General features: G+C 40.6%; 1 protein-coding gene across 2 annotated transcripts; it reads left to right on the top strand.

The window, feature by feature from the left end:
• The first annotated feature begins 399 nt into the window (after positions 1 to 399).
• On the top strand, positions 400 to 24,008 carry LOC103549189 (protein lifeguard 1-like). 2 transcript variants are annotated; one of them, XR_011539515.1, is made up of 12 exons: positions 417 to 877; positions 1,019 to 1,151; positions 4,716 to 4,981; positions 8,960 to 9,038; positions 9,778 to 9,831; positions 10,496 to 10,586; positions 14,047 to 14,084; positions 14,168 to 14,255; positions 15,629 to 15,718; positions 18,286 to 18,333; positions 21,384 to 21,462; positions 23,483 to 24,008. XR_011539515.1 is itself a non-coding variant. In XM_008517352.2 (11 exons), coding segments are annotated over exons 2-11 (909 nt in total). In that variant the 5' UTR covers positions 400 to 877; positions 1,019 to 1,149; the 3' UTR covers positions 23,636 to 24,008. The 2 variants fall into 2 exon arrangements, 1 of the variants encoding a protein (XP_008515574.1); XM_008517352.2 differs by lacking the exon at positions 21,384 to 21,462 and having other exon boundaries at positions 400 to 877.
• Positions 24,009 to 25,125: the final 1,117 nt, after the last annotated feature.

The raw sequence follows: 25,125 nt of genomic DNA, 5'->3' as shown, positions 1-25,125 counted from the left end.
TGCCAGAAGTCACATCTCCTTTATCCAACCCCCTAACTCTAGATAGCTGTTCCCTGCTATGGCTCCTCCCTCCTACCTCAGGGTACACCTTTGTACCCGTGTCTCCTCCACTGGACTAGGAGCATGTTGAGGAAAAGAAGTTTGCCTTTTTCCTGTGTTTCTTCTACTTCTCTATGCCTTGCACACAGTAGACATGCACTAATGAGAAGTTTAATGAATGTGTTTATTTATCAATCAGCCTTTTCTCAGCAACAGTCTCCATTCAGGACAAGTGTCTGCTCCCATTCCCCTCTCACTGTCCCCCCACTTTGTCATCTGAATTCTCTCACCAAGCAGCCTGAGCTAGGCCTCCTTGGCTTCTGATTGGCCTACAGCCTGGGGTAGGCATCTCCCTGTACCAAGCAGGCACCAACATCATCATCCACCAGAAAAACCAATGCTTGCTTTATCATAAACAAGTCTTACTTATTTGAAACAATTGTGCAAAGTCCCTGGTGGAGTTTAGTAAGCGTCTTCCTCCTGCTTGGGAGGAGGGGATGACATGGTGGGAAGGACACCATGTCCTCCAGAAGCCTTTATTAAGGCTTCAGGACACTCCCTGACATGGAATCAGTTTTGGAGGTTCAGGGGATTCAGTCTCAGGCCTCCCTGAGGCTCAGCACAGAGCACATTGGCCATGCCTATTTGGCCATTATGAGGCTCGGCAGATTGACTTGACTCAGAGCCCCTCTCCTAGGCAGTGGGGTCCTCAGCCCACTCCATGCTCCAACTGCCACTCCTTTAACTGTCACTCAGAACTTTGCTTCTCAGTTCCAGCACCTGCCTGCCTCTCAGATGGCTGCTGGCTTAGGAGCCAGGGAAGCTTTTTGAGGACCAGGTGAAAGCCTCATTTTGTGATCCAGGCACCAGCCAACTATAGTTTCATGAGGAAAACTCAGCTGCCTTTGATTTTTGCTGGTTGGTTTTTGGTTTTGAGTGCTTTGAAAATTTTGTTGCCTCTCTCTCTTTTGATTTGCAGGACAGCTGTGGAAGAAACCAACTTGGTTATTTGAGCATCTTTTAGTGCTTTTCAGCTGTGCATGAAGACTGCTTTCTTCAGAGGAGCTCCAGACTTTACCAAAAAGGGAAATACTTCTTTTTCTCTTCAAAATGTAAATATCTTACTTTATATAAATAATAAATGCTCATTATAAAAATTAATACAATTCAGAGTGTATTCCCCAACTCTGCTGTGTTAGAGATAACCATATCAACAGTTTGTGATATATCTCTTCAGTCTCTGGAAATGTGTGTGTGTATAAAATATGAGTGTGATCTTACTAAATATTACACTCTAATCTGATTTTTTTTGTTCAGAAGCATACTGGAGTGGACTTATCACATCCATCCATATATATATCTGCTTTTCTTTGCCAAAACTAATTTAACCATTCCCCTGATGTTGGATATTTAGCCTTTTAAAATTTTTTTACAGCTACAAACAATGAATGATGTAATGAATTTCCTTATACGTGTGTCATTGCCTATTTGTATGGGTATTTTTATGACATGAATTCCTACAAATGTAACTGTTGGGTCTAAAGTTATGCATGTTTTGAATTTGACAGATGCTTCCAATTACTCACCAAAAAAAGTTTACACACTTGCCAGCTCTTGTGAGGTTGTCTCAGGTCTGACTTAGCCACTGGGTACATTGCCTCTGGCCCACAATAGTTTTAGGAGTCATGAAAATACTTTAATTTCTTATAAAATCAGGAGAAAAAATGAATATAATAATAATGAATATATAATATACAATGAATTCAGTCTGGGTTATATTTTTTTATACCTACGAAGCCATAAAATATACTTTTTCACATTTTCTTATGGAGAAGCAACCCAAGAAGGCAACTTATCTAGGGCCCCCACAAGTCCATGTGGCCCAAGTTACCCATTTCTCTACACCCTTGCAACTTTGAGAATTTTCTTTTCAGTTTTTATCAGTCTTTTATGCAAAAAAGAAAAGAATGACATTTCATGATTATTTTTACTTGCATTTCCTTGGTTATTTGTGAGGTATCATCTCCTAAGTTTATTGACCATTTAAATTTCCTTTGTGAATTGCCTATTTATGTTCTTTTCTCATCTTTCTATTGAGTTATTCATCTTTTCCTTGTTAAAAGTTCTTTGTACAGTATAGTAAATATTGTAAATTTTATTTTTATGCTTTTGCATTTCAGATTTATTGATATCTTCTTGTAATGATATTTAAAGTGTTCCCCTACCCCAAATCTGTCCAGCATTTCTTTTATGGTAGCATTCTCACAAAGGCTCTACACAAATATTCATTGATATTTTATTGTGGAATATCTATTGTATTATTATTTATGGTAATATCTTTAATTCATCTGGAATGTATTTTTGTAAAAGATGTGAAAAAGCAATTAAACTTTGTTTTCCAAGCATAGCTAATTGTTCCAACACCATGGGACAATAATTTGAAATGCCACCTTTATCAAGTATTAAATTCTCATATATACATGAGTCTATTTCTTTTCTTTTCTTTTTAAGATTGGCACCTGAGCTAACATCTGTTGCCAATCTTCTTCTTTTTTTTTTCTTCTCCCTAAAGCCCCCCAGTACATAGTTGTATATTCTACTTGTAGGTCCTTCTGGTTGTGCTATGTGGGATGCCACCTCAGCATGGTCTACTGAGCAGTGCCAGGTCCACGCCAGCAAAATCTGGGCCACCGAAGCAGAGTGTGTGAACTTAACCATTTGGCCATGGGGCCGGCCACTATACATGAGTCTATGTCTTGAATCTCTTCCATCCCATTAATCTGTTTATCTATTGCCATGCTAGCACTGCACTTTTAATTATACAGCTTTATGATATTTGATTTCTGATAAGGTAAATCACTCTCCTCCGACCATAATCCTCTTTCAGTTTTTTTCTTGATTATCCTCACACATTCACTCATTCTGATGAACTTTAGAGTTATATTTTTAAATACTGAAAAAAATCTCAATGAGTTTTGTAAAATTTAGATTTAATTTGAGGAGAAACAATATCTTTATAAGATGGTGTCTGCCTCTCCAAGAGCCTGGTATTTTGTTCAGACCTCCTATTTACCATTCCTGTTGGTCTTCAGTTTGTCTAGGCCCTTGCCATCTTAGCAATCTCCTTCTCAGACTCCCACATGGCTCTCTCTGTGGGACAGGAAGACAGCAGCAGCGGTCTGCCTTAGTCTTCAACTCCCTTGTGGTTAATAGTGGCCTTTTCTTTTGCCATTTTTGGTCCATTTAGTACTGGTTTTCTAAGAACTGTATTCGCTGCAAAGCACTGTGGCAAAGCCCACCATCATCTCGTATCTGGATTTCTCGTCTCTGCTTCCACTTTTGCTTACTCGGCCTATTCTCCACACTGTGCCTTACACACTGTGTGTGTAATCTTTCTAGTCCGATCCCCAAGGTCCCCTGCTGGAAAACCTTCAGTGATTTCCCATTGTATTAGTTATTTATTGCTGCTGTAACAAATTACTCAAACACAATGACTTAAAACAACACAAATTTATCATTTTACAGTTCTGTAAGTCAGAAGTCCAAAATCGCATTTACTGTGCCAAAATCAAGGTGTCAGGGGTCTGCGTGCCTTTCTGGAGGCTCTGAGGGAGGATGCGTTTCCTTGCCTCTTCCAGTTTCTAGCAGCCACCTGTGTTCCTCCTCTCAGGCTCTTTCCTCTATCTTCAAAGGCAGCAGCTGTATCACTCTGACCTCTGCTTCTGCTGTCACATCTCTTTCTCTGACTCTGATCCTCCTGTCTCTCTCTTAAGTATGATCATAAGGATGCCTGTGATTTGATTGGGCCCACCCAGATAAGCCAGGATCATCTCCCCACCTCAGAGTCCTTAACTTAATCACACCTGCAATGTTCCTTTTGCCAAGTAAGGTAACATATCCATGGGTTCCAGGGATTGGAATGCAGATATCTTTGGGGGACCATTATTCTTCCTATCACAGCCATGGGCTTCAGGATGAACTTGGCTTTCCAGCCCCTCAGGGACCTGCCCCTACTTTCCCTCTGTCTAACCTCATTCTACTCTCCCTTTAGAACTCCCTGCTCCAGCCACATGAATTTCCTTCTGTTTCTGGGACCTACCTTCTCTGCTTCCTTTCTCCAGTGCTGGTCCAGGCTGATTCCTTTGCCTGGAAAAACCTTTCCCCACCTCTTTACTTGACCAGCTCCAACTCATCTTCCAGTCTGGCCTTAAACCTCACTTTCTCTTGTTGCTTTTGACAGCCTCTTCTACTCCCTGCGTCTTCTTCCAGACTTCAATAGGAGCTCTTGTATCATCCTCCATTACTCCTGGTCCTGCTTATATTGTCTTTCATATTATTGCTAGTTTGATTATCTTCTCTTCCAAAATGTAAGCTCTTTGAGGACAGAGGAGATGAGAACAGCTCCACACCTGGCACGTAAGAGGGAATGTAACTCCTTGCTGAATGTATTTATAAACATATTAATTTTATAATGGAATGCAAGTTATTTTTCTCTATAGGCCTCATCTTAAAAGTATTTGTTCACCATTGATTCAACAAATATTTATTAAGCACTGACTTGATAAGTACTGAGCCAAGGGAGTTAAAACTAAGAAAAAATCATCTGAATGTTATGAGGATGCTAAGGTGGTAGTTGCATGATCATAAGGACCTGAATAACAGCTTTCCCTCTCCAGGAAAATGGACTTGGGGATCAGTGAGCCAATAGACTTCAGTTCTGGAGATCATCAACAGCTGGTCCGGAAAACAGCAGATCATAAAACCAAGAGCAAATCTGGTCACAGAACTTCACCTTCATCTGAGCCAAAAATATCTCGTGGGCATCCACACTCAAAGACTAGTAGCCAAGGGAATTCATATGTGGTAGAAATTTCAGAGGAGACCACCCAAGATGACAACAATGCTGCAGCCGGCCCATTCTCAGACTCATCAGTCCGCAGAGGTGAGAATAAAGAAATACCTTTTCGGAAGAGAAAAGCAAATGTTCTCTTAAAATGTTTCCACAGAATGGATTGTCAGAAAGATTTAATTTACTTTTAGTTTTTCCCAGTCATACTTTACCATGAAACATGATGTAGGTTCTATAATAGATGGCCCCTAAGTTGTCCAGGGCATTCAAAAATTCATACTAAATATATTGTGGTGAATGACTTGTGGTTTTCTTAGGAAATACAAATTAGTCATTGATTGTAGAATGTTCTTACCTACATACAAGGTGATACCATAATATTGGCTTAAGTTTTAAAGAATATTAATTCAATGCCCTACATATTCATTCTGTATAGAAAATATATTCAGCTGTGAGTAACAGAAACCTAGAGAACTGTGGCTTACATAAATGAGAAGTTTTTTATTCTTTCATGAAATATGAAGTTTGAAGGTAGGCAGTTCAAGGCAAATGTCACAGGTACCCAGTGACTGCTCCGCCCCGCTTAGACCTTCTTAGGGCTTGGACAACTTGAAGGTGGACTATGAGCTTTAAATCCCATTACAGTTTCCCTGTGACCCTCACCCTCCAGCTTGTGGCTGGAAAGATGCCTTTTGAAGTTCTAACCTTCCAGGCAGGAAAAGGCAAAGGCAAAGGCAAAGGAAGGCCAAGGCTGGTCTGCTGCCCTGACAACTCCAGGGGGCGCCACTCATGGATAGATGTCCTAAGAATCAGCCAAACCTGACCTCTTTTCAGAGGCTTTTCCAGAAACTACACCCAGGGGTTTCCAATTACATGTCATTTACCCTACCTGGGGCATGTGGCCACCTCTATCTGTAGTTTTTCACTTGGATCCATTGCCACCTTTAACAAGATCTAGTTTAGATGGTGAGGAAGGTGAGGAAAACAGATGTCACCAAGCAACTAGCCACCTCCACCACAGGTGCCAAGCCCTCATCGCTGCGTTTAGTCCTTACAATAACCCTCTCAATGAAGTAGTGGTAGTGTCATTTTACAGATGAGGAAATGAAGCATAAAGGGTTATACTTGAAAACATATGTAAAGCTTCCTCACTACCATTAGAGTTAGTTATTTTATCTGCCTCTCCTGGATGGCAGAGGCTAGGCCCTCCCCTTTAAAAAATTATATACTTAAAAACAATTATATACTTAAAAAATTATATAGTACATAGAAAGATAAAAGTGCTATGGAAAAAAAGGAAAAGTATAGCAGGATAATGGATCAAGAGTTACAGGGCTGGGGAGGGGCTACAATTTTTTAAAGCAGCTTTATAGAGATAAAATTTACATATCATAAAATTCACTCCTTTTAAAGTGTACAATTCAATGGTTTTTAGTATATTTACAGAGTTGTGCAAGCATTACTACTAAAAGAAACTCATACCCTTTATCTGTCACTCTCCATCCTCTCGTCCCCACAGCCTCTGGGAACCACTAATCTACTTTCTGTCTCTATCGATTTGCCTATTCTGAATATCCCATATAAATGGAATCATACAATATGTGGTCTTTTGTGATTGCCTTCTTTTACTTAGCATAACATTTTCAAGGTTAACCCATATTGTAGCACGTTGGTACTTCATTCCTTCTTATGGCCTTATCCATTGCCTGGATAGAACACATTTTGTTTATCCAATCATCAGTTGACAGACATTTGGGTTGTTTTTACTTTTGGGTTCTTATGAATAATGCTGTGATCAACATTCATATATGAGCTTTTGTGTAGACAGATATCTTCTTTTCTTTTGGGTGAATACCTAGGAATTGCTGAGCCAAATGGTAAACCCTGTTTAACATTTTCAGGAACTGCCAAACTTGGAAAGTGCCTGTACCATTTTGCATTCCAGTCAACAGAGTATGAGGGTTCCTGTTTCTCCACATCCTAATCAACACTTGTTTTTGTCTGTTTTATTATAGCCATTGTAGTGTCTGTGAATTGACATATCATTGTAGTTTTGATTTACATTTCCCTAATGACTAATGATGTTGAGCATCTTTTCACATGCTTATTGGCCATTTAAATACCTTCTTTGGAGAAGTGTCTATTCAAATCCTTTGCTCACTTTTTAGAAAATAACAACCATTTTATTATCTCTCATGATTCTGTGGGTTGACTGGGCTCAGCTGGGCAGTTCTTATACTGTCTTGATTGAGGGCTCTCATGTAGTTGTAATCAGACGGTGGCTGAGGCTGCAGTGGACATTATGACTGCCTGACACAGCTGGCGGTTGGTGTTGGTTGTTGGTTCTCTCCTTGTGGCTTGAGCTTCTCATCACATGGCAGCTGGGTCCCAAGAAGAAATATACCATGTGGGCAAGCCCCAATGTGCAAGTGGTTTATCAAGCCTCTGCTTGCAGCACACATAGTAATGTCTCACTAACCAACAGAAGTCATGTGGCCAAACCCAGTGTCAATGTGGGAGGGCACTACCCAAGCTTTGCCCATTTTTAATTGTTAATTGTCTTCGTGTTATTGAATTGTAAGTGTTCTTTATGTATTCTAGATACAAGTCCCTTATCAGATACATGATTTGCAAATATTTTCTCCCAGTTTGTGGGATTTCTTTCACTTTCTTGATGATGTCATTTGAAGCACAAAGCTTTTACTTTTGATAAAATCCAATTTATCTGTTTTTTTTTTTCATTTTTGCTATGTTTTAGATGTCATATCTAAAAAAATCATTGCCTAATCTGTGTCACAAAGATTTACACCTATGCTTTCTTCCAAGAGTTTTATTTCTTATGTTTATGTCTATAGTCCATTTTAAACTAATTAATTAATTTTTGTGTATGTATGACATGAAGAAGGGGTCCAAATTCATCCTTTTGTATGTGTATGTCCAGTTGTCCAGCACCATTTGTTGAAAAGACTATTCTTTCTCCATTGAATTGTTCTAGCACATTTGTTAAAAATCAGTTGACCATAAATATAAGCGATTATTTCTGGGCTCTCAATTCTACTCCTTTGATCTACTATATGTCTAGTCTTATGACGTTGAGCCACATTTAATTTATTCCCTCACAGTCCCCAACACATAGTAGATGTGAAAGGAATGTTAGCTAAATGAATATTGTAATGTAGGCAGCATACATTTGGGTACATATGTTCTGGTATTTTGATTAAGATAGCTCAGTCCCCTTTCTTTGTTGTCACCCTTCCTATGCACAGAAACAGACCAGCAAAAGGACATAGCTGATGATCCTGTAAGTCCACTTTAAACAGCATTCTTTATTTTTTTTTTCCTTTCAAATTTGGGATAAAGCCACAAAAAAATAAATTGTCATTACCAGCACCATATTCAGAGGGCCTCAGGAAAACCTGTGAAGTAGGAAGTAAGCGAAAAGAGATGTGAACATACTCTGCACTCTGCTTCGGCACGCCATTCACTTGGAACTCCTTAGTCTTACTTACAATTCATGAGGTGATCTAGTTTCTGCACAAGTAGAAGGGAAAGGAGCTGCTACAGGCAGGTAAGGCTGAAGAGAAAAGTGGTGGGAAAGCTCTGTAAACCCCCCGCAGCCCAAGTCCATTCCCAGAGGGGTAAACGCCCTGGCCACGAGCAGTCCCTGAGGCGTCGCTGTTCTCCCTTCTGTGCAGGGGTGTAACTGGGTCCCTGATGGTGGGCCTGTGATATCCCAAGACTTTCAGATCACTGTTGGTCCTAAGGAGGATGGGGTGTGCATAATAAAGAATTCAATCTCTGAGTTTGTCTTTAAAATTTTGGGGCTTCCGTGGATAAACCCTCAGATCTCCGGTAAAACACGTCTGGCAATACGGACTGAGTATTTTCCAGAAGTTCTGCAGAGCTGTATTTTTGCTGTCATCCTATTTGCTGACTTTAAACTAACACTCTTTTTCCCATCCTCAAAAAATCAGAGGAAAAATTTATTTCGTCAAGTATCAACAATAGGTAATTACATTTATATTTTTACTTTTGACTATTGTGTTATAAAAATGTTTTTTGTCTCCTCAGCTTTCATTGTAAAAGTGTTCCTCATCCTGTCAGCTCAGTTGGTGGTCACTGTGGCAATTACCAGCGTGTTTGTTTTCTGGTAAGTCTTTATTACTGATGTAAATTAAATATTAAGTTGTTCACATTAATTCTTATTGAATCAGCTCTATTTAATATTGATCATTAAAAAAGCATTTATTTTTTTCTGAACCACTCATAGGACACGATATTTCTATAGCTTTGTTTTTCTGAGGCAACTCCTAGACTAAAGTGTTGGTGGATTTCGAGAATTTTACTTCAACTTCCTAAACCAAGAACTTATTTTCTTACTCTTATTTTGGGCACTATTTTTTTTTTTTAAATTTCCCTGAGCTATTCCACAGATAAAACTGGATAGAGAAAAAAAGGTGAGATTATGGAGCCCTTGGAGGCTGGAACACTGTTAAATGCAGAAATTATCTCAGGGATTATGAGCCATCACTGCTTAAACCCCTCATATGAAAATCTATATTTACAAAACAAATATATGAGAAGTTGATTTCTTTTGCTTTGTACACATACCCAATCTCAGTATTTTTTTAATTAAAAAAATTTCACTAGGACATTTGCATTATCCAAATATGACTCACCACTTATTATGACTGTATCTTTTTATGAATCTATTTTAAGGAGCAAGAGATGGTTATATGTTTAACTGTTTCACTCCTCATCTGTCATCATCAATCATTAGGATTTCTCCCTTTCTTCTCATGACATTGTTTTACTTCTCCTTAAATATTACATTCGTTAGCAAAATAAACTACTTATTGTGTAAAACTATATTCATTTTTTTTAATCAGGAAGGCTTTAAGAGTTTGGGTGCGCAACCATGCCTGGTTCACCTATGCAATCTTGTAAGTATTATTGGATTTAATAAAAAGTGGTTTTTCTACTAGCTATTGATTTTAACTAGGTAAAATTAGGCAAAACTATAATATTCTTGAAATGACAAAATTATAGAGACAGAAAACAAGCAAATTAGTGGTTGCGTGTGTGTGTGTGCGTGTGTGTGACCGTAAAGGGACGGCACGAGGTGGCTCTTTGCTGATGCTTTAATGATGGGATAGTTCCGAATCTTGATTGTGGCGCTGGTTACACATATCTGCACATAGATTTGTGTCACAGTTCTATGACACAGCATTATATATACACGCTGTACATGTCAAATTACTGGTTTGGTATTATGCTATAAATATGTAAGATGGAACCATTGGGGGAAACTGAGTAAAGGGTATTAGAGACCTCTCTGTCTCTTTGCAACTTTCTGTGAATCTACAATTACGTCCAAATAAAAATTTAAAAAAAGAACCTACAAGCTGTCTGTGGATGGCAATGAAAAAAGTTAGTTTTAAAAGGTGAAAAAGAAATAAGGTAAAGGTAATAATCTACATTTTTGTTTACTTTATAATACTTATTACCAGATAATATCATATAATGATATATATCACTATCTACCTACCTGTATCTTATGCTATAAGCACTGGAAACAAATAACACGTGGTTTTAAATTATCCTCAGGCCAGCATTTTTTGTTGTACTTATTATACTTGCTTGCTGTGGGAAAATCCGCCGTCAGGTGCCTGGAAATTACATTCTCCTGGGAGTATTTGTAAGTAAACCCCGTCAGCACTCATTGTAGCTCACCTCTGAAATATATTTTTGTCACATTATTAAATCCATTCCTTTTATTGTGGAGAATCTTCCCGAGGGATAATACAGTTAGAAATTATTTGTGAGATGTTCTCTTGGCTGAATTCTGGTTGTAATGAAGTCGTAAACTTACTTATGAGATAGTATCCACACCCTTTTAATAAGCTAGAGAATTTGGGGACCCTGGGCTACTCCTTCGTGCTGGCACCCGTGCCTCTCAGAGGCCACAGGGGAGAACCCACTCCTGAGTCTGGGCTCCATTTCAGAAACAGTTAGCCTAACTGTAACTGGGCCTCTGCCAGAAACAACAAACACATTTTTGTTGTGTGGGTCCACATTTAGCTCACAAACTCTTGTGCAAGAAATGCAGTTTTCTTTATTTTTATAAAATGTATTTTATTTCTATTTCAACTCTCACTGGGAGCAGAAGCCATCTCAGTTCAGGTTCTCCTCATTTCCCTGCCTTGCTATCTTTCTTCAATCGGGCTTTTTCAGCGCCAGAGTGTTGGGGGCTGGAGGGCTTCTATTCCTTGGCCATGGCCTTTTATGCAAGATCCGGCTCCTAGTTGCCAACCTCCTTGTGGGCTTCCACTCACAAGGCCTCACCACATGGGCCCTTCCTCTGTGGATCAGAGCTGCTCTGGGCCACAGAAAACTGTGCGGCTCACATTCTTGCAGCGGCTTCGTTTCTGTGCCGCCCACAAGGACTCCAAGATCTCGCCAGCTTTCAGGAGTACCTGGAGCTCCTAGATTTTTAAAACCTGAATAAAGCCTAAATTTCTATCATTTTACTCCTTTCCCGACTCAGGACTCTGCTTCCTGGAAGGTCACAGGGCTCCTCCTCAGAGACCCAATAACAGAATAATCATTCCCCATTTTTCTGACTCTTCTTTCCGCTTCCCAGTCAGGCCAAACCTCTTGCCTCCTGGAGCCAGCAGTCTCTCTGAAACTCACTGATAGTAAGCATTTGTTCCTCTTGGGAAAATCCAGAACAGTCTCAGTGTGATTCAGTGAGTCGGCAAATGATTCTCTCTGGGAGAGTTCGCGTTTCCTCCCAAGCGCTTTTGACCACCCTTTCATGTGAAGATTTACTTACCGATTAATTTATTCCTCTTCTGGTTCCATATCACATTCGAGGTAGCTTATAAAAATGCCCACAATATAAAAGTATAAGATCAATTTGTGGAGGAATCTGATGGAATAAAAAATAAGGGTAGGAAAATAAAGCCAGCGATTGATGAGCGTACAAAATGCATGGTCCTATGCACTTGAGTGTGATGAGCCTAGATTTGGATCTGCGCCTCCTGGTGGTCAAACCGAGCAAGAACACATGGCCAGTGAGGAGATTCTCAGCATCCACGCAGTGCAGCGTCCAGGGTAATTTACGTGTTGGGAAGAATAGTTTCCTCCTGAGGCTGGAGAAGACTGTCTCTCTCATGCCCACAGTTAGGCATTTCCTCAGCTTCCAGAGCATTGAGGGGCCTTGCTTAGTTGGCATGGATATCCTGCTCGTTGCCCAGGTGAGTAAGTGGGGTCTCGCAGTTGCTGTACTGACAGCATAGAGCACACTCAGGAGGAGTGGGGGCTAAGAGCCAGACATAGGAAGATACTAGGAATCCTGGAGCAGTGGCCATGGGGCAGGGGTGTGTGGGGGGGTGTTTTTCCAGAAAATTTTGAATTTTTAAACTTTTCAATGGTTTTAAAGTTTATTACAAGAGGAGATCAAATTTATTGGTCTCAAAGGAAGCTTTCAGCTCTGACGTTTTTCTCTTTATCCCAAAGTAGGTAACAGGTTAAGAGAAGAAATATTATAGAGGAGCAAAGAATTAGCTATATTTTCTAGATTTTATGTCTTGCCCAAGTGTCAAGAAACATATGGAGAAAACCATTTCAGAAAAGGAGTTGAGGGAAAAAAGGAAAACACTCACATACTGAAGACAGCTTTTGCCCTGTAGAATTTTGGCCTCTTGAGCCTGTGTTCTGAGCTCTTGACGCCATCAGGCAGGTTTGACTTTTGAGGCCTCTGGTTACGCCTCTCCTACCCTTCAGCAAACGGAAGGGTGGTTTCCAGCTTGAAATCATCCCCTCTCCCTCTCATTCCCCCTCTCCATTGTCTCTCTCTCTTTCACACACACACACACACACATACACTTCTTTCATGTGCTGCTGAAGATGGAGAAATATGACACAATTGAGCAAGTAGAAGAAGAAGAAAATTAATCTTGAGAGGAAGGTCGGAAGCAAGCACATTATTAAAATGTCATGTGTACATAGAAATCTATTCCGTTTTTTTTTTTAAACCTATAATGGAAATCAAACCAGCTTACTCTGGTAAGTTTAACGAACGAGAGAATCAGGCAATTACCCACTGGGTTTGGGAAATCCAGAGAGGCAATCTAGCACTCTCGGTACTCCAGTTCTTTTCTGGTCTGTGATCTGATTGCACCTCATCGGCCGACTGGAGAAGCTCAAAGCCCCTCTAGCAGTCCTAGCACTGCAGTTAGGATGTGTCCTCATTGTTACTCCCTGAGACTGGAGGATTCTTTCCTGGCTCTTGCTGTGAACCAGCGGATCAGCTGAGTCTCTGGATTTGCCTCTGATGGAGCATCCTACCAGCAGGGGAATGTCCTCAGGCCCTGTGGCCACAGCTAACTGTAGTTCTCACACAGCCTGCCGGCTGTCCTGGAGCCTGTGGGCCTGGGCACATCCTCGTTGCCTTTTTTGATCTCATCCTCTGGCTTGACTGCCCACTGGCTCTCAGCCCCTGCCTCTCTCTCACACTGCCCCATCCCTGGCTCCATGGGAAACCTCCAGCCCCAACACAGCCCCAGCAGAGCCCTCTTCTGAGCCCTGGATTGGCCCCTACAGGTGCAGCTCCATGCTCTGTAGGTAGATGCCCTCCAGCCCCATCCCCTGGTCCTGAGAAGGTCGCAATCCTCATCCCACCTCTGAGGTCTGAAGTATTTGATTCTCACCCAAGCACTATGGGAGAGGACGGGACTGAAACTGCTGGTGAGGCATTAGTAGAAATAGCGTATCCTGCTCTGATAAAATCTGTGTGGATGGCCCCATTTGATTAATGGCAATGCGGTCTACAGATAAATATTTACCTTGGTTTCCATGTTCCTAATTAATATATATTTAACTCACTAAATATGTTGAAAGTTACCGTTGTGTTCTGAGAAATTTTTACTAATAAAAGAATTTTCTCCTGTCAGTCTCAGGGGGAAGGTTAAGGAAATGTTTAGTCCTCCTATTTATTTCCCATAATCAATTGCCCTGTCACTTTGTGCACTGGGGTTTTGCATACTCCCCCTTGCTCCCTAGACCCTGCAAAAACACACACCCATCAAATCATCTCCTCCAGATTCTGGGCCTTGGGAATCAGGCTTCTGATTTCTTGTGAATTTTGTTTTTAGACAGTTCTTCAAGGTCTGCTGCTAGGAGCCGTGACAGTGTAAGTCTTTGATACACGTTTCCTTTTTTGCGTGTGCTTTGCTTTGAATGTATGTGAATGCTAATTGCAGTCTCTGGTTTTAGTTTCTATAATGCCGAGGAAGTGTTATGGGCAACGGCAGCAACTGCTCTGTTGACGTTATCGCTCACTTTATTTGCTCTTCAAACAAAAGTACGTATTATCGAAACAGATTTCTGTTTCCTGTACAGGAGTGTGTGGATATGTTCCTTTGCCCCTGCTGACCCATTCTCCTCCCTCCTGCCTCTGCTCTCTTCTGGCCTGTGGGCCTCACCTCCATGGCCTCCTCGCCTTCTGGCTTCTGACTTTCCTAGTAACCATGTTAAAAAAGTGAAAAGAAACAGGTGAAATTAATTTTAATAATATATTTTATTTAAACCAATATATGTGAAGTATTATCATTTCAACATGTAATCAATATAACAAAAATATTGAGATATTTTATATTTTTTTCTAACTAAAATTCAAATCCAGTGTGTATTTTATACTTAGAGCACATCTCGATTCCAACTAGCCACATTTCAAGAGCTCAGTAACCTCATGTATTGAAAGCATAGCTCTAGACAGACTTTTTTAGCAGGCGTCAGAATCACCTGGAGGGCTTGTGGAAACAGATTGCTGGCTCCATCCCGGAGTTGTTGCTTCAGAAGGTCTGGGGCGGGGCCCAGTACTCTGCATTTCCCAGGTGATGCTGATGCTGCTGGTCTGAGAAGCAGACCTGGCTGCTTAGTACTTTAGATGATTCTCTGGGTGTGTTAAGGGTAAGGAGTGAGGGGGGAAATAGAGGAATTAGGAAAATTCCCTTGCAAGAAAATATCTTAAATTCAAAGCTCTTCTTTTGCTGCATAATCCAAATTTTCTCAGGTCAGAAGATGAATACTCCCCTTTCTTTAAAAAATCCCAATGTCCCCCACACTGATTTGGTCACTGATATATAAAGGCAAAACCCAAAAGCATATTAATAAATTTAAAAATTACAAAAGAATCATTAACAGTAATTTTGGAAAGCTTAGTATATATATTTTTATTAAAATATATGCATATAAACATGAAAATGGTACCCAGTTAACATCTTGGTCTATTTCACTCCACTAATGTATTCCATGCACATGCGTTTAAAAATATGAATAATTATGATAATACTATACATACAAATTTGCATCCTGTTTATTTAAGGTACCTTTAGTATTAGAGGAAATTTCATATAAATATAAAAATACAATAATATAATGAACCCCCATTTACCCGTTACCCACTTTCAAAAATTATCAATTCGTGACTCTTATTTCATCCATACTCCCAACATCTTCTCTCTCCTGAAGCAAGTCCAGTCAGTACAACACTTTTTATGTAGCATTTTTCAGTGGTTGGGGCCAATGGATTTCTATGGGTCTCAGAATTGGCCAGGGTAAATTATTAGCAAATGGTTCGGTTTCTGTCTGTGGGGTATAAGATGCATCTCTAAACATCCTGAAATTCCTTAAAGATGATAATTGAGTTGTTGTGTGTTGTTTATATTTCCTCAGTGGGATTTCACCTTGCTAAATGGAGTGCTGTTCGTTTTACTCTTCGTGCTTTTAATCTTTGGAATTTTCTTAATCTTCATACGATCATATGTAAGTGGGATCTCATTTGGAAACCTCAGAGAATTGTTGGAAATACAGAGTGACGTGCTGGTTGTCTTAGTCTGGATTCTCTGAGAAGCAGACATTGAGATGGGTAAAATGTGCAAGGACTTTAGGAGACATGTCTATGAGAAAAGCAGGAGTGATGAAGGCTAGCAGAGCTGTCACACCAGATAGCATACCTGACCCCAAGTGAAGGAGAGGGAAGAAAGGTCAGGTGGGAATATTCTAGACATGGTGCTGTGTAAGGAAAGTTCAGCAAGGCCTCCAGGGTGTCCTTGAGCTAAAGTCAAACATTCACAGAAGTCCCGTGTTTCCTAGGAAGGGCCCTGCTGCTCCCACCAATCCTGAGGAGGGGAAGTGTGGCCCAGGATTAAACTGCAGTGGGTTGCACCGCACAGCTGCCGGGGCTCTTGGTCAGTTCCACTCTCTTCCTGGTAGCTGGAAGTCTGTGAGCTCCGCCCTTGTGGCTGCCCAGGGTGTTGTGGTTGGGGGTGCCATGGAGAGGAGGTCTGGGGCAGGAAGATTGAGCTCCTACCCTAGACTACAGCTGTCCTTCTGTAAGAGGCTTTTGGGGGAACCTACGCACAGGGCAGGTCAAATTCCTTCTCCACATGGGAGCTGCTTGTTCGCAGTAACGGGAGTGGAAAGATAGGCTTGTTCAGACTTTTCTGACAGCAGCCTAGAGGAGGTTCCTTCCAGCTTTTTTTCTTTTTCTTTTTTTGTATTGCTTTAATATATTCATTGACTCTTTACTAGATATCAGACATAGGCTTATGTGTTTTTCACATAAGCATAAAATTTAATTCTCACAACATTCCTGACAAGTACATATCTCATCTATTTTATAGATAAGAAAACAGGTTCAGAGAAATTAAATAATTCATCTGAGTTCACACAGGGAATAACTGGTAGGGGTGGGATCCAAGCCAGATCTGGGTGACTCCGGTGCCCATGCTCTTTTCACCACATGGCACCATATCTGAATTGAGGCTGCAAGGGTGTGGAGAGGTAGAGGCAGAGGATCTGGCCCTGTTTTTGAGCTGTGAATGGCTCCTGTCTGGAGACCCTACTGGAGGCCAGGTCCACTGACCACTCCCAGGGCCTGTGACCATTTGACTAAAGCCCGAAGGCCAACTTGGTCCAATCGCTGAATCAAAGAGTTTCTCTAGCAATAAGTGGACTTGTTAAATGATCTCCAGACATATAACCATCAGTTCTACCTGAATTGCTAAGGAGGTAGCATCTATATTTTAGAGATAAACTCAAAAACATCACAAAGATATGCCTTAAAAGGCCACATCTCTCCATTTATTGTTATTGAAGGTAGCACAGATATTGGTAGTAATAATACAAGTATTTATTAAGTGGGTTCCATAGATCTTTACAATACCACTTAAACGACAGTTAAGAAACTGTGTTTCCTACTAGACGACAAACTCCATTCTAAATTTTCTTTCACAAATATCTGCAATTTATAATCTTACACATATGTTTAAACGGAAGACTTCGGCAGACTGTTGTCCTAAGTATACATGCTTGTTTGACTTTGGCAAGTTTTAGATTCTTCAGACTCCAGGAATCAGATGTTTTCTTTCTATTAGCTTAGTCTGGAAACACTGTGCCTTCCTCACTGTGTCACTGACTCCCAATTTCCTGCCTTCACCAACAGCCTTTGCTGGTTAGAGCGTTCTGCCCATCCTTCTAGAACCAGCTTTCTTATCCTGAAGAGTGAATACCATTATTTTTCTGAGATGTTATACACACTTCCTTATGCTCTCTCCATGTAGAGCCAAACCCTTTGACACTTAGACCAGTCCCATAGTCTGATCAGGGCTGTTTTGGTTGCAAGGAACAGAGACTGCTCAGATGAGGTTGAGGCAAAGACCCAGAGACTCTCATGGAACTCCTAGATGGGAAGAAGAGCCAGGATTCACAGAAATGGAAATGTGCCTTCCTCTCTTGGGCGGAGTTGATTGGCCACCTCTGCTTGTACAGTAATAGCTCCAGCATTAGCTAATGGTTCAACAGCCTCTGCTGCTTGGATCCCTCTATCCTGAGAATTGATTTCTGACTGGCCTGGCACATCTGTTTGATCCTGGTCACATATAAGAGGTTCCTGTTCAGTCAAGAGATTCGCTGCTGTTGAAATGGATGTTTTCTACCTCTTGTCAATCAGCTCTAGCAAGGGAGCGTGAGCGTCACTGTGTTCCCAGAGCTACCTGTTCCAAGGGCTGAGGGTAGGACAGATTCTCTAGAAGGGCTATGTGGATGGGGCAAAAAGTGGAGCATATCTAGTACATTCTACTTGCCCTACTGTTCATGAGATGTTTAGCACTTACTTGATGAACCTTATTTGGCATATGCAGGGCTAGTTTTCATTTGCTTGCCGAATGGAATTGAGTGGATGCTGTTGATGACTGTGTTCAAAAAGGATGAATTCCTCCACAGATTTGACTTGCTTAATATTGTGTCCTTATCTAACAGCAGCAAACTAAGTGAGCCCTTTCATTATTTCAAATTTTGTCCTTAATATACGTTGTTCCCTTTCTTTGCAGTGGGCACAGCTGTTGTATGCCGGACTGGGAACCGTGGTCTTCTCACTCGTAAGTCCATGTCTCCCTCCCTTTGACAAAGAGTATGGTATACGCATTGACAGCGCCCCTAGGCCCTTGTGCTAGGTCTGGAGTTAGGTAAAGTCAGTAATTCACTGGAAAGCCCCAGGTGACTTGCTTCTCCTCCTCCTTCTTCTTTTTTTTGTAAAGACAATTTTTTAGAGCACTTTTAAGTTCACAGTAAAATCAAGAGGAAGGTACAGAGATTTCCCATATACCCCCTGCCCCTACACATGTATGGCCTCTCCCATTGTCAACATCACTCACCAGAGTGGTACCTTTGTTACCAAGGAGGAACCTACATTGACATGTCATAATCACCTAAAGTCCATAGTTGACATTAGGGTTCACTCTTGTTGTTGTACATTCTTTGTGTTTGGACAAATGTATAATGATATGTAACCATCATTATACTATCACACGGAATATTTTCACTGCTCTAAAAATCCTCTGTGCTCTGCCTGTTCATCCCTCCTGTACTCTCCAATCCTGGCCTGCTGATCTTTTTTTAATTTTTAATTTTTTTATTGAGTTCATAATAGTTTACATCAATGTGAGATTTCAGTTGTACATTATTTCTTGACTGTCACCACCTAAGTGCTCCCCTTCACCTCCTGTGCCTGCCCCCCACCCCCCTTCCCCTGGTAACCACTGAACTGTTTTCTTTGTCCATGTGTTTGTTCATATTCCACATGTGAGTGAAATCATCTGGTGTTTGTCTTTCTCAGACTGGCTTATTTCGCTTAGCATAATTCCCTCTAGGTCCCTCCATGTTATTGCAAATGGGATGAATTTGTCTGTTTTTATGGCTGAGTAGTATTCCATTGTATATATACCACATCTTCTTTATCTATCCATCAGTCGATGGGCGCTTGGATTGCTTCCATGTCCTGGCTATTGTGAATAGTGCTGCAGTGAACATAGGGGTGCATGTGTTACTTTGGATTGTTGATTTCAAGTTGTTTGGGTAGATACTCAGTAGTGGGATAGCTGGGTCGTATGGTAGTTCTAGTTTTAGTTTTCTGAGGAATGTCCATATTGTTTTCCGTAGTGGCTGCACCAGTTTGCATTCCCACCAGCAGTGTATGAGGGTACCATTTTCAAAACACCCTCTCCAACATTTGTTATTTTTAGTCTTAGTGATTATAGCCATTTTAACAGGGGTAAGGTGGTATCTTAGTGTAGTTTTGAATTGTATTTCCCTGATGATTAGTGATGTTGAACATCTTTTCATGTGCTCATTGGCCATCTGTCTATCTTCTTTGGAAAAATGTCTGTTCACCTCCTCTGCCCATTTTTTGATTAGGTTGTTTGTATTTTTATTGTTCAGTTGTGTGTGTTCCTTATATATTATTGGAGATTAACCCCTTGTTGGATATATGATTTGCGAATATTTTCTCCCAATTGGTGGGTTGTCTCGTTGTTTTGATTCTGGTTTCTTTTGTCTTGCAGAAGGTCTTTAGTCTGATGAATTCCCACTTGTTTATTTTTTCTTTTGTTTCCCTTGTCTGAGAAGACATGGTATCTGAAAAGGTCCTTTTTAGTTCGATGGCAAAGAGTGTGCTACCGATATTATCTTCCAGGAGTTTTATAGTTTCAGGACATATCTTTGATCCATTGTGAGTTTATTTTTGTGTATGGCATGAGATAGTGGTCTACCTTCATTCTTTTGCATGTGGCTGTCCAGTTTTCCCAACACCATTTATTGAAGAGACTGTCTTTTCTCCAGTGTGTGTTCTTGGCACTGTTGTCAAAGATTAGCTGTCCGTAGTTTGTGGTTTTCTTTGTGGGCTTTCAGTTCTGTTCCATTGATCTGTGTGCCTGTTTTTGTACCAGTACCATGCCGTTTTGATCACTATGGCTTTGTAGTACTTTTTTTTTTTTTTTAAGATTGGCATCTGAGCTAAAATTGTTGCCAATCTTCTTTTTTTCCCTGCTTTTTCTCCCCAAATCCCCCCAGTACATAGTTGTGTATTTTAGTTGTGGGTCTTTCTAGTTGTGGCATGTGGGACACCGCCTCAGCATGGCCTTATGAGCAGTGCCATGTTCACACCCAGGATCCGAACCAGTGAAACCCTGGGCAACCCAAGCGGAGCGCGTGAACTTAACCACTCAGCCACCTGGCTGGCCCCTGTAGTACATTTTGAAGTCAGGGATTGTGATACCTCGAGCTTTGTTCTTTTTTTATCAGGATTGCCTTCAATTCGGGGTCTTTGGTTGCCCTATATGAATTTTAGGATTCTTTGCTCTATTTCTGTGAAGAATGTCATTGAGATTCTGATTGGGATTGCATTGAATCTGTAGATTGCCTTGGGTAGTATGGGCATTTTAACCATGTTTATTCTTCCAATCCATGAGTGAGGAATCTCTTTCCATCACTTTATGTCATTATCAATTTCTTTCAGTAATGTCTTATTGTTTTCGTTGTATAAGTCTTTTACCTCCTTGGTTAAATTTATTCCTAGGTACTTTATTCTTTTAGTTGTGATTGCAAATAGAATTGTATTCTTGAGTTCTCTTTCTGTAAGTTCGTTATTGGAGTATAGAAAGGCAACTGATTTTTGTAAGTTGATTCTGTACCCTACAACTTTACTGTAGTTGTTAATTATTTCTATTAGTTTTCCGATTGCTGATCTTTTTACTGTTTCCAAGCTTTGCCTTTTCCAGAATGTCATAGAGTTGGAATCACACAGTATGTAGTCTTTTCAGATTGGCGCTTAATGTGCACTTAAGCTTCCTTCATGTCTTTTCATGGCTTTATAGCTCATTTCTTTTTAGTCCCTTGTCTGGATGTACCACAATTTATGGATCCATTCACCTACTGAAGGGCATCTTGTTTGCTCCCAAGTTTTAGCAATTAAAATAAAGCTGCTATAAACACCCATGTGCAGGTTTTTGTGTGGACAAAAGTTTTCACTCCTTTGGGTAAATTCCAAAGAGCGTGACTGCTGGATCATATGGTAAAAGTATATTTATTTTTTGTAAGAAACTGCCCCACCATCTTCCAAAGTGTCTATATCATTTTGCATTCCTACCAGCAGTGAATGAAAGTTCCTGTTCCTCCACATCCCTGCCAGCATTTGGTGTTGTCAGTGTTCCAGATTTTGGCCAATCTAATAGGTGGGTAGTGGTATCTTATTGTTATTTTAATTTCCATTTCCCTCATGACATATGATGTGGAGTATCTATTAATGTGCTTATTCGCCATCTATATATCTTTGCTGAGATGTATGTTAAGTTCTTTTGACCATTTTTTAATTCAGTTGTTTGTTTTCTTATTGTCGAGTTTGAAGAGTTCACTGTATATTTTGGATAACAGTCCTTTATCAGATGTGTCTTTTACTAATATTTTCTCCCAGTCTGTGGCTTGTCTTCTCATTCTCTTGACATTAAGAAGTTTTTAATTTTCATGAAGTCCAGCTTATCCATTATTTCTTTCATGGATCATGCCTTTGTTATTGTATCTAAAAGTCATTGCCATACCCAAGGTCATCTAGGTTTTCTCCTATGTTATCTTCCAGGATTTTTTTTTTTTTTAAAGATTTTATTTTTTCCTTTTTCTCCCCAAAGCCCCCCGGTACATAGTTGTATATTCTTCGATGTGGGTCCTTCTAGTTGTGGCATGTGGGACGCCGCCTCAGCGTGGTTTGATGAGCAGTGTCATGTCCGCGCCCAGGATTCGAACCAACGAAACACGGCCGCCTGCAGCGGAGCGTGCGAACTTAACCGCTCGGCCACGGGGCCAGCCCCTTCCAGGATTTTTTATAGTTCTGTGTTTCACATTTGAGTCCATGATCCACTTTGAGTTAATTTTTGTGATGGGTGTAAGATTGTCACTTTTTTGCATGTGGACGTCCAGTTTTTCCAGCACTGTTTGTTGAAGAGATTGTCCTTGCTGCGTTGTATTGCCTTTGATCCTTTGTCAAAGATCAATTGACTATATTTATGTGAGTCAATTTCGGGCTCTCTGTTCTGTTCCATTGATCTGTTTGTCTATTCTTTCACCAATACCACACTTTCTTGATACTAACACTGTATAGTAAGTCTTGAAGTCGGGTAGCAACAGTCCTCCAACTTTATTCTTCTCCTTTGATATTGTGTTCGAAGCTATTCACACACATATATATCTTTTTTTATATAAATATAGTTATATTATATACAGTGTTCTGATTTTGCTTTTTCACTTAAAAATAGTGGTCTCCACATATTAGCAGCAGGGAACTGATTAATTCTATTTGAAAGCTGCATGGTATTCCATTATATACTTTTATCATGTCACATCTCCACATTTTACTTCATCATGTTCCTTTTTGTTGTTAAAATTATGTCATATTTTTCAAATGTTAGAAAAATTTAGACCAGGAGGTTAACTATGTATATTTCAGTTTTCTTATTTCTTCTCCTGTTATGAAAGGAACTGATTCACACTCATTTTCCTTTACTCTTATGATCTCAGCCTTTGTGTGTTGATGCTGGCTGTTGTAGCTCTTATATCCTGCTTTAGGCATAGTTTGTTTCCATGCAAAAGTATGTTGGTGTTTCTGTTGCCAGTTTGGAGGCAGAGGAACATTATTCTAGACTCAGGCAGGTCTACCCAACACAAAACAAACAGCAGGAGAGGGAAAGTGAAAATTTTTCAGGGGGTGGTGAGAGAGAGGAGGCTTAACTACCAGAGTTGTGGGGGTGAGGTGAGGTGCCACACTCCCAAATGCTTCCAGGGGTCAGAATCCCAACTGGGGTTCCCTGTGGGCTGGTTGTATCTTGGGTGGTGTCCTGAGCCCTCTTACCCTGAGGTTGGGGGGAGACAACTGGATCCCAGCTCATCTTACTCCCCCACTTTCCCATCTGCCTTCAAATACATCACCTTACCTGTGAGAGGAAGGCTTATAGACTTGTCATCCACGTCCCCTGCCCCCCTCTCCCCGCCAGCTTCGGGAGGATGAAGTACTTGCTTTAATAGATAAAGTACAAACTTGGGGACATCGTGAATGACTGAGGCTGTAAGAATAACAGATATAGCCACAAGCTGATTTTCTGCAATATATTTATTGATGCTAAAATAATTTTTCCAGTAATTTAGGACACTTATTTGCTAGGAATATACAATTTAAGTAGGTAATTCTTCTTTCTTTTCTCTAAGTACATGGTGATGGATGTGCAGCTCATGGTGGGAGGGCAACATCATCATTCTGACCTGGACCCTGAAGAGTATGTTTTTGCTGCCCTGAACATCTACTTGGACATAATCAACCTTTTGCTTTTTATTTTGGAACTGATTGGACTGCTACGGTAGTCATGCGGCCAAGGCTGGCTTGTGTTGGGGGGGAGAGAGGGACACTGTGAAGTGTCACCAGGCTTGGACATGCAGAGGTTACCACTTTGTAAGCCCTCTTATTTTAAAAAATGTTTGAAAATACTTATTTGTTTTCTCAAGTGGAACCAAGCATTCAGTAGATGGTAGCTGTAGCTGTTATGTTTTTAGTTCCATTGTCACACCTCAAAACTTTCTGGGGGACATTTCTGATTTTTATAAATTCAAAAGATGAGTACCATAATTACATACTTAAAAACATTTGTAAGATTCCCATTACTTTGTTGAAGTTTTCCAGGGGCTCTTTAAAGCTGTAAACTACATCACTCTACATAAATAAAATTGATTACAGAAACCTGTGTTTACTCCTTTCTCTTCTCTTGATTTCGACATTCTGTGGGAATATTTTGGCATCTGACTATTTTTTAAGAGTAAGATAAACCAAAGAATTCTGCCTTTCTCCTGGCTTTCAGAGGTCAGAGCGGAGGAGGGGTCAGAGAGTATTAGCAGAGTCACTATACAGGAAGGGCTTCGCACAGAGCATTAGCTGCTGTTGTTACTGCCCCACCTATACATCTGAGCTTAACTCAGAGACTACTTCTTCTGATTGTCTGGGATAACTGACCTCCTTTGAAGTCTCATAATATTTAAAAAAATCATTTTGTCTTCAATTGTGATAAAATATACATAACATAAAATTTACCATCTTAACCATTTTTAAGTATACATTTCATTAAAGTACATTCGCATTATTGTGCAATCTCCAGAATTTTTCATCTTACAGAACTGAAACTCCATACCCATTAATCAACAAGAAGTCCTATAACATTTTTCAGTGACTTATTTCATATCTTATGTCTTCTATAACTGGCTTGATTACATTCCTGAAGGTCACAGACTGGATGGATCTCTATATCCCTCTTGGAGGTTCACAACATGTTGGTGTGAAATGCTTGATGAGAAAAATTTTCAAGAGATGTAAAAGCTCAAGCTTTTAAATCCATATGCCCAAACGAACCTATGGCTACAACCCTGCCTCACCTGTTTCTAATTCCAAGTGTTGGCCCAGCCACTCTCTGCTGCTTGCTTCTGTAGGAAGAATATAAGTCACGTCTGCAGGATGAACAAAGGCATGAAGTGACCCCACTCCTGGTGTGCTTCAGGTGGTCTAGGAAGGGAACTAGAGAAGGATTTATGTGGAGAAATGGTTGTGTCATGTGATAAAGAACCTCAACTTTGGGGCCAGCCCGATGGTACAGCCGTTAAGTTCTCACGTTCTGCTTCAGCGGCCTGGGGTTCCCCGGTTCGGACCCCGGGTGTGGACATAGCACCTCTTGGCAAGCCATGCTGTGGTAGGTGTCCCACATATAAAGTAGAGGAAGATGGGCACGGATGTTAGCTCAGGGCCAGTCTTCCTCAGCAAAAAGAGGACGATTGGCAGCAGATGTTAGCTCAGGGCTAATCTTTCTCAA

This window comes from Equus przewalskii, chromosome 4, assembly GCF_037783145.1.
Source record: "Equus przewalskii isolate Varuska chromosome 4, EquPr2, whole genome shotgun sequence".
In the NCBI taxonomy this organism is placed as follows: Eukaryota; Metazoa; Chordata; class Mammalia; order Perissodactyla; family Equidae; genus Equus; species Equus przewalskii.
The sequence above is the reverse complement of the archived record's forward strand: the minus strand, read 5'-3'. Positions and strand labels throughout refer to the sequence as shown.

Bases quoted from the DNA above. Each gene is read 5' to 3' on its own strand.
- LOC103549189 (XM_008517352.2), top strand. The intron at 9,832-10,495 runs GTAAGTATTATT...AATTATCCTCAG, and splicing joins TGGTTCACCTATGCAATCTT to GCCAGCATTTTTTGTTGTAC. The intron at 14,085-14,167 runs GTAAGTCTTTGA...CTCTGGTTTTAG, and splicing joins CTGCTAGGAGCCGTGACAGT to TTTCTATAATGCCGAGGAAG.